General features: G+C 41.0%; 1 protein-coding gene across 1 annotated transcript in view; it reads right to left on the reverse strand.

Moving 5' to 3' along the window:
• Positions 1 to 13,747, reverse strand: part of PAXBP1 (PAX3 and PAX7 binding protein 1) — a 34,307-nt gene extending 20,560 nt beyond the window's left edge. Inside the window, exons 1-7 of the mRNA XM_003132753.5 lie at positions 13,267 to 13,747; positions 11,662 to 11,790; positions 7,511 to 7,687; positions 5,904 to 6,125; positions 5,282 to 5,385; positions 3,666 to 3,883; positions 2,939 to 3,128 (exon numbers count right to left, since the gene is read on the reverse strand). Coding sequence (XP_003132801.2) covers positions 2,939 to 3,128; positions 3,666 to 3,883; positions 5,282 to 5,385; positions 5,904 to 6,125; positions 7,511 to 7,687; positions 11,662 to 11,790; positions 13,267 to 13,606 — 1,380 coding nt within the window. The 5' untranslated portion in view covers positions 13,607 to 13,747. The remainder of the gene's footprint in view (positions 1 to 2,938; positions 3,129 to 3,665; positions 3,884 to 5,281; positions 5,386 to 5,903; positions 6,126 to 7,510; positions 7,688 to 11,661; positions 11,791 to 13,266) is intronic.

Raw genomic sequence — 13,883 nt, forward strand, 5'->3', positions numbered from 1 at the left:
AACAGCCACAGCTAAGCACTCACTTGGGTTGATACGGAATACAAAAGCTTACAGAATGAGACCTAACTTAGAAAGAAAAAAACCAGAACACTTTCTCTTTGTAAATACCTTATGCTACAACCAAATGCTATGAAACTTTCACAAAACACTAACAACCACTACACATACCTGAGGAAACCAGAAATTCTAGTTTCCTGATGGTTAGTGCAAATGGAAAACACACTGCTTAGAGTTTGGGAACACTGGCACCAAGTGTTATAGCAGCTTCCTGAACTGAACAGACTGCAAATGGAAAATAAAAAAAAGGCAGGTGGAATACAAAGATGTCTGTCATAAAAGCAATTTCATAGGCTTGCATGATACCATTGCAAAAGCAGCAAATGCTCACAGAAAGGTCAAACTGATGGAGTTCTTTTATTCTTTAATATGCCACACCATGGGCAACAATGTCCCCAAATCTGCAGTGATTATCTTGGTGACATCAGCTGGCCCAAAGACTCTAACTTAAAAGTTTACTGTAGTAGATTTTTAAAGGAATGTCTGCCATATTACTGTGACTTACATTTACCCACCCTTCATTGTTTCAAACAATGCAAGACTAAAGACACATGTACCTATGGACCCACAATGCATTCTTTCAGTCCTGGAGACACTCCTCCATTGTGAGAGCTACACACCAAGGTTGCATCAGACAGAACCTTAATTACTCAATTTATAGTTAAAATTCTGATAACGTAATTTTTCTGTTTAGGTAATTGAAATGCCTTTTAACAAAGCCCAGGAAAAGTCTACTGAGGATAAACCCATTTTCAGCTCTCAATATATTTCTCAACAGTACTGATGTATCTCAAGAATGCCCAAGAGTACACCCTGACAATTTCTTGACCCGCTACAAACTCGAAACTGTTACCATCATCAAGACCAAATTTAAGTCAAAAAAAAAAAAAAAAAAGAAGGAAGATGACTACAGGAAAACAAGCAATGGAAAGTTAAATATGATCTGCAAAATAGTTAGACTCTAAGTTCAAAACCACTTAACTTTTATAATAAAAGGGAAAAACCAAAGAACATTTCATTTTATGGTCTTACCCTGAAATAATATTTTTATGCATAACTGAAATGAAATTCAAGTCTTTCCAATTATTCCTGAGTATTTCCAAAATGACAATTTCTAAGTTATTTACTCAGCAGCAGTCTCAGTAAAATCGAAAGCATGTGAAAATGCCAAAATGAAATAAAATACTCATCTCTAAAAGAGAGGATTACCTACTTCTCTTTTAATTAAAATTTAGTCACCATATAATAGATCTGGTTTAAGATCTACTCCAAAAACATTTATCTAAGTGACTCTGTGAAACACATTAGCACCACCTGAGCGAGGTTTTCCTAAGAACAGGGTAGGGTAATGAAGGAGAAATAGAATATACTACTAATCGTTTTCAAAACAGTAAGCAATTGAAAACTCTATGAACTAGATACTCTACTAGTCTCTTTAACTCAAGAATGGTATGATCTGGTTGATCATGTTACTGCCAAGATTTTTTAAGAGTTCAGTTTGCAATTATAAGCATGTAAGTTTACTCAAGTAAGCTCCAAAGCAAAGACCAAGATATTCAGAGAAACAGCTCTACAGGAACAAATCCCACTTATAAAGAATGGCTGAAGACAAAGATCCTTTCTCGAGTCACAAAAGGTTATGAGACTAGCTCCCACTGCCATGCCCCCAGGGGTTCAAAGGGGCTTTACTAGTAGGAAGGACACAACCACCAGCTCTGACACTCATGTCCGCTTCTCCTCTTGACTCCAGCCCCTCTGCACAGTCAAACCTGTGTTTCTTTCTCAGCCCTCTACGTGTCACCCTAAGCCACAGATCTGCCACAACAGTTATCATAGCTCAGAATGTAGCAGCTTCTCCAGAAACAAGAACATGAATCCTTCACAGAAGACTTGGTGGCTCTGACCACAGACTGGCTAGAACCATTAAGACCCATTAGGAAGACAGGACCTGGCACTGCTCTTGAGCCAGCCTTTGGCTTTAGGGTACTGAAGTGATCGACAGAGATAATAAAAAGTGAAAATATTCACTTAAACATATTATACATTCACAGATTCTATGCTAATTTATACAGCCAAGAATAAGAAAAAATGTGCCTTCTCATCTTGTTATCTCTTGAAAACTCTGAGACAGGATATTCAAAAGCACCATCATTTTTAATTTTTTTAAGGAAAAGGCTGCCAAGTCCACAAATGCCTATCAACCAATACATCAAACAATACATTGATCTTAAAGAAAAATCAAAAGTTGTTTCAGAAGAGGATTCTGTGTGCAGCTAATTTTTAAAATGCAAACAAATGGTACAAAAGACTGTAAATAACTGTGCCAACCATCATACTAAAAAAAAAAAAAAAAATGAACTTGGAAGAAATGAGACTTGAAAAGAAATTATGGCCAATGAATGGTTCCTGAAATGTTTAAAGCACAGGATTATTAAGATGAAAACTATTAGTAGCAATGACAATCAACTTTATCTAGGGTAAAAAATAAAAACTAATAAAAACGTGCAACTTTGTGCCTATTTGTTATTATCTGTAGAAACTGTTTCAAGATAAGTTTAGATCTGAACCATAAACAAGAAAATTTCATCAGGTGAGTCCCTGACAGTCTAACAATCCAAGGCAGGCCAACAATCTACCGTTAAGGCAGGACTTGCCAAAGCCTTACTTAAACAGGCTTTATCTTTTTGGTTCTCAACCAAGGGCACTAGACTGTCCCCAAGAATGTTGCTAATGAAGTGGAGAAAAGGAAGCATGACTTCTGCATCACTTTTAAAGTTGAACAGTGACTATTTTCTGCGAAATACAGAAATGATCTACACAAGGCCACCTAGACCTCCCTAATTTTGTCTTAGTCAAAGAGATTAAATTTGTGCATTCTTACCTTTTCACTGAAACACTCAAGCAAGTCTTGGACATACCCTCGCATTTCTTGCAAAAATTTATACCGTTCACCAATACCCCCAGAAGACCCTTCTAGTCTCTCAATAGCCCTGGTGGAGTCCACTCGGCTTTGCAGATGTTTCTCATGCTGCTGTCGATTTGTTTTGTGCAGTTCTTTCATGGAGTCCAACCTTAAGAACAGAAAAGGATAAATATAACACATTTACCTCTGAAAGTCTATGCTGTCTGAGCTCTTGCAATATTTATAATAATGCATTTAGTCCCACTATTAGAATATAAAAATGCTTGGAGTGGATCTTTTCATCTGTACTTTTTTTCTCACAAAAAAAAAAAAAAAAAAAAAAAAAAAAAAAGGCAGTTTATAGACTTCACATCAAGTTATTTGCTGGGCTAATCAAAATCTCACTCTTTTGCTTTCCCCCCATATCTTGACTACATTTTTTCAGAGTCCAAGAGGTGCAAACTCAGAACTGTCTTCAACAAGATCATGGAGTGGTATTTTTTTAAAAAAAAAACTTTTCGAGGCTTCTGCAGAAGTAATCCAAGAAGGCAGCAGAACAAAGTATGAAGTCATCTTCTGCTTAGCTTTTGAAGATGGGCCAGTCAATCTTCTTTGCCGATATTCTGCATCTGCTACCCCAGACTACATGTTGCCTGGGGAAACCGAAAGCTACAGGACAGGTCTTTAAGAAGTTGATCTGCCCTACCTGTCTTTAAGCTGTTTCTTTACCAAATCAATAGTAACGGGAGTCATCTCATTACTGGGAGTTTTGAAAGGGACTGTGTTATCTGTTTTTTGAGATTTGGCATCGGATGATCCATAGGCCGTATAGCTATAAGGAATGCCATAGGATGAACCATACGGCATTGTCTGGTACGTATTCGGGTAGTACATGTTCACTTCAGTGGGCTGACTTGCTTGAACCTAGAAGAGAAATAGGACACATAAGAAAACTAGTAGCTGAAACTAGGAAAAGAATAATCCCATGCCTTCACTGTTAATAATTAACATAAGCAATTGCAAAGCTCCTCAAAATCAAATAAAAGTAGGGCTGGATGAACTTTCTCTTACGGGATTACTGGATTCATTTCTAATAACTTTCAGGGAGACAACAATGAAGTTTTGAGTTAGAAGGGACATTAAATTATGCCTCAAAACACTCACAACAACAAAAATTATGTAGGAGTTCCCGTTGTGGTGCAGCGGAAACAAATCCGACTAGAAACCATGAGGTTGCGGGTTCGATCCCTGGCCTTGCTCTGTGGGTTAAGGATCTGGCGTTGCTGTGAGCTGTGGTGTAGGTCGCAGACGCGGCTCGGATCTGGTGTGGCTGTGGTGTAGGCTGGCAGCAACAGCTCTGATTAGACCCCTAGCCTGGGCACCTCCACATGTCGCGCGTGCGGCCCTACAAGGGCAAAAGACAAAAAAACAAAAAAACAACAACAAAAAACTTATGTAACGTTTCCACTACGTACTTCTATAAAATAAGCTGTTATAACTATTTAGGGAGATAGTTTTCATCTACAACTGAGTTTTTGCGTTACTGAGAAATCTATCTTCTACAAAATAATTTTTAAAATCAGAAAAAAATAAACTGTACAAGAAAGTAATATTTTCTCTATACAGTGGTTTTCAAACATTAATGAGCAGCCAAATCACCCAGAGGACTCCTTGAACAGATGGCAGGGCCCCACTTCCAGAGTCCCTCATTCATTAGGTCTCACTCAGGAGGGTGAACATTTACATTTCTAACAAGCTTCCAGATGCTTCTGCTGCCGCTCTGAAGGATCACTTTGATAAACACTTATCTAAGAAACTAGAAATTCTAAAATCATTTGGATGGTAAAAACCAAAATATAATAGTTTCTTCTAACAGCTTATTGGATACCTAACTTTATGTAATTTTCCTCATTATGTTACTTGAATGAACAACAAAGAGTAAATTCAATATGCAACATGCTTTTATTTCAATAAAGTAAGCGAAAATTGTTTTTATTTATTTATTTATTTATTTTGGTCTTTTTGCCTTTTTTTTTTTTCTTCCCTAGGGCTGAACCCGAGGCATATGGAGGTTCCCAAGCTAGGGGTCGAATCGGAGCTACAGCCACCAGCCTACACCAGAGGCACAGCAAAGTGGGATCCAAGCCGTGTCTGTGACCTACACCACAGCTCATGGCAACGGTGGATCTTTAGCCCAATGAGCGAGGCCAGGGATGGAACCTGCACCCTCAGGGTTCCTCGTTGTATTTGTTAACCACTGAGCCACGACAGGAACTCCCTATTTACTTTTTAATTATTGAAGTTTAATGCTTTAGTTCTCACCTGAGGGATATTAATTCCTTTTCTTATCTGCTCCTGTTCCCATCGGCTGAGCTCTTCATCTTGTTCTCCAGCTACCAAAGCATCATCATCACTCCCCTCAATACCTACAATCACAAAGTGGCAAAGTAAGTGATTCCAGAAAAGCAGAGATGCCACCCTGATAGTTCACAAAAATCAAGCAAAACTATCAGTATTCACTCAATCTTACTAAAATTAAAATGTCTATTATGATCTCTCATTTGATACTCCTGATTTTGCTTGTCTCGATACACAGTATCCCTTAAGCAAAAGGCAGTATCAATGTAACAAGTAAAACCTCAGACAGGATTCCTAACCTCTGTGAGCTTGACAGCCATTCAACAAAGGGAAGAATGGAGAGCCAATTATAGATCCTGATGTACCCTGAGATGCTTAGCACAATACTGGTCTCATACCGCTCAGTAACTATTACCTATCAAAATCATGCTCTTTAAAAAAAACTCCAATAAGACACTTGTACTCAAGCAAGAACAGTTCGCTAACCTTAAACATAGTCAAATACAGGTACTTTTTACTTGACTAAAGGATCCAATAATATTTGATGTCAATGCAATGGGCTTACTGCCCTATTAAATTAAGTTACCTATTTCCTCAGCAATTTTCTGTCTTTGTGACTTTTCTTTCACAGAAAAAACTATACGGCGTTTCTCATCATCATCTTCATCATCGCTGGCATCGTTCTCATCTTCTCTAACAAGGCGGCCTTTCCCAGGCTCATTATCGTGGGGCGTGAAGTCTCCCAATTCCCGGGCCATCTGACGCTTTTTCCTGGCAGCATGTATGAAAGCTGCATCTGGAATTTCTCCTGGAAATAAACGGTAAGAATTATAAACTGTGTAGTGTATGAAAGATAAAAGAATCTCATCAGGACAGCTTTGTCGTAGTGACAGTCTAATGTTACTTGCTGGCACCACCCCCTTTGCAATTTCCCAAACTGTGCCTGCAATACAACTAATTTATTTCTAATCTAGTTTAAATGGAAACTAAAAGTCACTAGGGAAACTAAAAAGAATATGTATGGGAAGGGGAGAAGAGGAAAATCCACCCAAGGAGTTTTATTTTAATGTTTTGGTTTTTTTTTTTCCCCACTTGAGAGAAATAAACCAAAGTAATAAAATCATATGTATCACTAAACTAGAAAACAAATAAAAACAAAAAACGTATTCACAATCTTACAACCCTAAAAAAGAAAAAACTATTAATTTATAGTACATTGCTCTTGCAAATACTTCTCAGTTCACCTGTAAGCACACTGAATATAATTCTGTACCTAGTATTCCTTCATATTAAAACAAGCTTTTCCTCCATATTGTCGTTTCACATAAATATAGCATTTAGTGGTTTATGACAATCACTCAATAGATAAAGCATAATCCACTACATAATCAAACTGACATTTTCACCCACAGTAAAAATTAACACCTTGCTATTTTTCTGTTATTTAAATAGCTATGTAATATCTCATCATGTAAATGCATCTTAACTTACTAAGTCATTCCTCTCCTACTAGACATTTTTTCTAAATGCTGCTCTTTCCAAATAATGTTGCAAAAAATATTTCCTTGGGATAAATTTCCACTATGGAATTAGTGTCAGAGTTAAGAACATCTGAAATGTACTGAATCATACTGTCGATCAAAAGATTTCCATAAAGACTGTACCAATTAGAATGCTGCCAGATCTACACACATCATTTTTTATAACTTTACCAAACCAGAGTAAGCATTTTTAGATTTTATAAGTGAAATGGTAATACTTCATGATTTAAATTTGGCTACTCAGTATTCATTTATTCAAAAGCTGATTAGCCAGTGAAAAGACCTGCCAACTATTTCCATAAAAACAGTCTTTAAAAAAAGTCTGAACATACAACTAATAGCAATTTTACTTTTAGCAGCAATTCTAAAAAAAGTTAAAGTCCTAATCTGAACGAAAAGAGGACTTTCCCATGACAGCTACCACACAGCTGGGATCATTTACCCGTTTACTTACAGCCCTGCATTTGCCTTGGTAACAAAACTGCTTGTCTGAGAAGGAATCTGGAAAGCTGAAAAAAAAGTTTCTAGTTCTCTTCCTTTGTTTTTGAAAAACAAACAGCCTGGCTTCAAAGAGGGATGTCAAAAGAAATGCCACTCTTTCCTCATTCTTGAGGACCACCTTCAGTTCTGAGAAGAATTGGCTAGTACACACCTGGACGGAGAACATTCAATGACGATAACGCGTTTGAAAAGGTGCCGCCAGCCTTTGGCTTCTCTTCCTCCTTCTCGCTTTCCATATCCATTTCGTCTTCCCCGTGTTCACTGATGATAACTCCATCTTCTTGACTGGCGTCCTTAACATGACCTGTTTTGTCCAAAGGTAGTTCGTCTACATTTTTGGAAAAAGTAGTAAAATAGATTTAGAATAAAATCCGTAAATTACAGGGGCACTTTTTGGAATCATGGGCTCAATTCGTTAAAGCCTGAACTATTTTGTTTATAAAACACTCAAACCACAGATGTGTGAAAACGAAGTATCACAATAGACACAACGGGAGGTAAAAATAATACAGGGGACACAGGGATGCATGAGGCCCTTGCTCAATCCCTACCTTTAGTTGATCTTACCAAAATTTTACTAGTTTATCAAAACTATTTCTTACTCCAAACTCTCACAAGTAACTGCTCACGAATCTCTTGGAAGCAGTTTCACTTTATATGTCAGTATTTCGTTAAACTCTAAACCCATTCGAAGCAGCTTCCTATCAAGAATAAAGATTACAGACAATATAAACCTCTCTGTAATGAACATTTTAATCTCTTCTTAGTTCATAACACACATCATCAGAAGGGATGAGACCCAAAAAAGTCACATTTACACTGTGCAACCCCTCACCCAGCTGCCATGACTGAATGTTTAAGAGTGGATCTGTGGAGTTCCCTTGTGGTGCAGTGGGTTAAGGATCTGGTTTTGTCACTGCTGCAGCATGAGTTTGATCCCTGGCCTGAGAACTTCACATGCCACTGGTGCAGCCAAAAAAAAAAAAAAAAAAAAAAAGGATTTATTTCTAAACCCAATCTTTCTGGCAAACTGGAGCTGGGACCCAGAGACAAGCCAGAGTTGGTGGCACCAAAAGCATAAACCAGGAAGGGAGCCATGGAGGAGCCATTAAGCGTCTCAGTAAATTGTTAAATATGTACCTGCTCTGTCATTGAACAAAGTCCAAAACACGGTTGACGGCTGAATTTTTTACACTTCCAGTCACGTTTATAAAAAGACACGCTAAATAACCCTTCTTTAGGCTCCTCTTGGTGCCTCAATTCCTTTGACTACTACTTTAGGAAACTTGCTCTTACAAATATTCTCTTTACTTTGAATGTGGTCAGGCTCTCCCTCACCTCTTTTCTGTCTGCCTGCAAAGAGACACAGCGACACAGCTTCATTCCTTTTTTTTTTGCTTCTTTTAGGGCCCTACCCACTGCACATGGAAGTTCCCAGGCTAGGGGTTGAATCGGAGCTACAGCTGCCAGCCTACACCACAGCCACAGCAATGAAGGATTCCCCGACCCACTGAGCGAGGCCAGGGATCAAACCCGAATCCCTGCGGATACCAGTTGGATTCGTTTCCGCTGCGCAACAATGGGAACTCCCACAGCTTCTCTTTAGCAGAAGAGCTTCCACTCAACCCCAACTGTCTCCTCCACTTCTCTCGCTGCCAGAATTCCCAGGGCATGGACCTCCGACTTCCTCACCAACTTGTTTGCTTCAGTCCTGGCCAACTGCCTTTGATTTCTCCCATTCCAGGCACAGCAACACTCCCAAAGGCTGCGGCCACTGCTGGTTCACACAGTAGCACTGAGCAATTTAGCCAACGATGTTCCCTCCTCCAAACAGGCACAGAGCTGGGCTCGTAAACTAGTCTCTTTTGCCAGGCACCCTCCTCCAGAAAACAAGAGAGCAACACTGCCAACAAGCCCTTCCCTTTCCTGACCGTTCTGGTATCCTTTCATACAACTGACAATCATCATTCTGAAACTTTCCTATCTTTTCCCCTTTGGACTTCATGGGGTTTTTTTTAAGCTCTTTAGGAAACCCTCTTCTCTATGTATCTGCTTATTACTACAGGCAGTCTTTGGTCCTCGGGAATTTTTTCCCTTTACGCCGTCCCCTTACGAAAGCCATCTATTTTTAGGCTTTAATTATCACCTCGATCCACATCTCCAACTATTTGCAGGTTATTTCCACTCAAATTCAAGTTTAAAAGTGAATTCACTGTTTTAGGAATATCACAAAAAAATGGGTTTTCAAGTTCATGCACCCCTCCACTGTCTATCTAAGGAGGGCTGGGGTAGGAAGTGCTCAGGATTGTGAGCTGATTAACTGAAAGAGCTCCAGAGCTTCAGGGATGACAACCTGTACGTAACACAGAGGCTCTGGCTTCGGGGAGGACATTAATCGAGTTACCTGCTAAGTAGGAAAGGAGTTAGATGAACGGAGAAGATAGAAGAGGTCACAGAAGGTGGCCTCATAAACCTCACCCTCGCTTCAATTTCTAAACCCAACAATCGATGCTCCCTTCTCAGTGCTCACCTTTCCTGGCCTTTATTGTACGATTTCATCGTACGCAGCTGGCTCTCAAGAGAGTTGGAAAAGAAGGAACCAGCTTCCTAGATTCCAAAACAATCAGTTCCCCTAAAAATACACCTCCTCCTACATACATTCCCTATTTCTGCATATCATACATAATTATTCTCTCAGTCACCTGGCACAAAAGCTCAGATTTGACTACTTCCTTGAAACCCAATAACGAAAGCATACTTTAGGTCTACTCATCCTTCCCTTAGAACACGTCTCAAATAATCTTTCTCCATTTCTTTTCCCACGGCCACAGCGAACACCTTTAACTCATCCAGTTTCCCACTGTGTCAAGAAAAGCCTCAGTCTTGCTCATCTGAGACGTTTTAAAATCCACTGTTAATGGAACAAAACGGGCCCTTGCATTTAAACTGCTTTGGGCCTCCATCCCATGCTGCATGCTAATACCAGGTTAAGATTTCGAAAGGCATTTATCATGTCACTATCTTGGCAGCCACTAAACACGCAACTCTAAACCCCTTACTCGATACTAAACATTCTTCACAATCTGTCAACAACGGAGCTTTCACCCTACACCTCCACTTCCTCCGCAAATCATCTCCTCTGGCCTGTCAGGTGTACTTGCTCTTTTCCAAAACAGCCTGAGTCACTTTCATCTTTGATAATATCCCCACACCTCCCTGATCTTCTGGAATTTAAATTATCAAAGATTCCGCTTCAAATTCCACTGTATCTAGGAAGCATTCCTTCACCTGCCTCTGAAAGAAAACCAGTGCAGCTGTTAAGTCACTCATTAGACATTTTGCCAAATACTAATGCCAGTTACATACATCTAAGTGACACTGTCGCCAAAATTAGACTATAAATTTGAGATATAATGACATACTTTTTTCACATTAAGCCTATAGTGGAGCACCTGGGAAATAATCATTCTATCTTTAATTCCACAAAATAAGAAGATTTCCCTAGAGCAACTGCATGAGAATAAGTCACACCGTAGCATATTATAACGGAACCACTTTCCTAAAGATAAGTAACTGTTTACAAATTTTAACTTAGGTTGTGAAAGGACAGGAGAGCTGTGTGTAGGTAGGTGCCACACCCTGAGGAGTCTTCATCTATGTATCTGCTAGGCCTGTCGAGTGGGAACGTTACCAACACGAGACTTAGAGCATTCCTAACAGTTTCCTAAGGAGTCCCCTCGTGGCACAGCGGGTTAAGGAGCTGGCATTGACACTGCTGTGACTCTGGTTACAGCTGTGGTGTGGATGCATTCTCTATACCAGGAACTTCACACGCCGTGGGTGCAGCCAAAAAAAAAGTTCACTGAGAATGAAACCCACTGTGTAGATAACACTGGAGAAATAGAACATCTGTTTCTACAAAATACAAGTATGGGAAATTGCACAGTATTCTTTCAACTGGGAATAATTCCAAGTCTCAGGTTTAACTGGGAAACCTCCTTTCCCTCTGTCCAACAACAATCTGAACACTTAGCAGGAAAACTGGGAGAGAATTTAATCTTTGCAGCAGAAACATCCCAGTGGCAATGATTCTGTCTTTCTAAAAAAAATGCATTTACAATTTTTAAAAAGGCATTTGCAACTGTGTTAGAGCTAAATAAAAGAACTGTATCATTACTCAATTTGGATCCTTGACAAGAGCAGAGTCAAATGAACACATTGACTATAATACACCAAATCCATTTAATCCCTGTGAGAAAGGGGTTTGTCATTTCAAAAGAACCATATTAGTCTGGTACTCACTGTCGGCCAATGAGTTGAGCTCGGTCTTAATCTTCGATTTCTCAAGATCTTCTTTATATTCTTTCTTAAGCAATTTTACTATCTTTTTGCTATAACTTGATTTCTTCACTTTGAAAACTTCTTCATTTTCTTAAAAAATAAAAAAATTAAACGCAGTCTGTAGTAACCATTTTCAGACAGTATCTTCCACTCTAACTTTCAAATTCGTCCAAATATATACACATACATTTCAAATTATGACATAATTTAAAGTTATTTCACGTGTCACAGGCTCTCAAAAACTGAGTCAACTTCATAAATTAGTCTGGAATAATGCCAATTTGAGACTTCTTGAAAAGCCATGATACTGCACACAATTTTCCTAGGTCCTATTGTCTTCCCTAAATCATATTTCAGCAAGGGGGGGAAAAAAAGTCACTGAAAAAGCACCTAACTACCAAATTATTAAGGTATCTGAAACAAAATATCCAAAATCAAAAGGTGCTAGTTAACACAGTTGGCAAGTCTGAGTAACTCTATATCAATCACAAACTGACATGTTGTTATTTCAATACTAAGCTGAGAAAGAATCACTTTTCAAAAACAAGTTTTGATGATGTGGCCATCATCTTTAATTTGAAAACGTTAAAGTCAAACAAAAATACTTTAGCAAATTGTTCCTGTATCACCAAAAACAAAAAAATGGCTGGACTCCTCTCCAAAAAAAAAAAAAAAATCACACAAAAGCCAAAGACAAACTGCCTATTACTAGAAACAAGAAAGCGTTCCTGCATCGAGATGTGAGATTTACAAGTCTTGATTTCGTTTTTTACAACATACACTTAATTGGGTTATATTACACACTCAACAATTTGGCAAGTGAAATGACTTACGGCTCATTTAGGATCAGAAATCTAAATCCACTGCAGCCTGGCCCCTCACACCGCCTCGCTTCATTGTCCAAGCGTCAATTTGAGGAAGCCTGCACGTTTGTAGCCCCATTCACTTTCATGGGTAAACTGAGGCTCGGCGATCGCCAGGGACTAGTTCAAGGTCACTCAGAACCAGTTCTTCAACCAGAGCTTCTGTTCCCAAATCTAGTACTCCTCTTTACACACCCTGCCTTCCTGAGCAAGGATGCCTGACAAGGACCAGGAGACCAAGAGACCTACCTACTGGGTACAGTGACCTGGGTCACTACTGGGTACAGTGCATATACCACTGGGTACACTGACCTGCAGAGGGCTCAGAGAACGTGCCAAGAGCAGTCAGGGGATACGACTCGAGTTCTCCCTAAAACACACCTGCCAGGAAGAGGCAGAGTAGGGAACACGGAATTTTTTCTTGAAAAACTCTAAATGACTAATCTGAGATCCGGCCCCTCGGAGTAGAAAATGTTCGAGACGACGAAAAGGAGGCGGTAGTTAAGAAAAGGTTGGTGGCGGCGCAGGAACGCATCCCCTGCCAAAGCAGAAGGCCGGAGGCGGGGAAAACGTACAGCAGATCCGGCGGGAAAGGGCTCCTTTCTCGGGGGCTGAGGCTGAGCGTCAGGGGAATGCGGAGACCCGCGGTCGGGGCCGGGGAAACGGATGTCGGGGTCTGGGGGCGCTGAAGCGCGGCAGTTACCTTCGTCCTCGTCCTGGAAGCTGAGCAGGCTGGCCCGGGGCACCTCTTTGTTCTCGCGCGGCCTCTTGCGCGGCTTCAGCCCGTTGCCGGGCTCCGCGCCGCCCGGGAAGCAACCCCCGGCCTCGGTTCCGGGGCCAGGAGCCAGCGCGGAGGGTGGCGGCGGCAGCCCCGGGCCCAGCAGTGACTCCCCCCCGGGGGCCCTGTCGCCGGGGCCCGGCTCTTCGCCGGTGCCCGGCGGCGGCAGCAACGGTGGAGGCTCCTGCTCTTCATCACGCTCTCGCTCCTCCTCCTCCGAGTCATTCCGCTTGCGCACGTTCACTCGCCGGGCCTTTCGGAACATGCCTGCGGCCCGCACCGCGGTCGTATGCCCACTCCTACACGGCAGCCCCGGCAGCGCCGAGCTCGCGACAGCGCGCACGCGCGCTCTCCCGAGCTCCAGCCAGGTCCAGTCTTTGCCCCAGCTACCGCGCACCACCGAACCCGCATGCGCTCCGCTCTCACTACGTGGAGAGAACACCGCCCCTCTCGCGAGAACGTCAGCTTTTTGCACTGCCCTCTGTCGGCCTGGAGGACTATTGGCAGGCAACTCTGGGACTCTAGTGCTCTCCGACGGGTCA

Source organism: Sus scrofa, chromosome 13 (assembly GCF_000003025.6).
Source record: "Sus scrofa isolate TJ Tabasco breed Duroc chromosome 13, Sscrofa11.1, whole genome shotgun sequence".
Lineage (NCBI taxonomy): Eukaryota > Metazoa > Chordata > Mammalia > Artiodactyla > Suidae > Sus > Sus scrofa.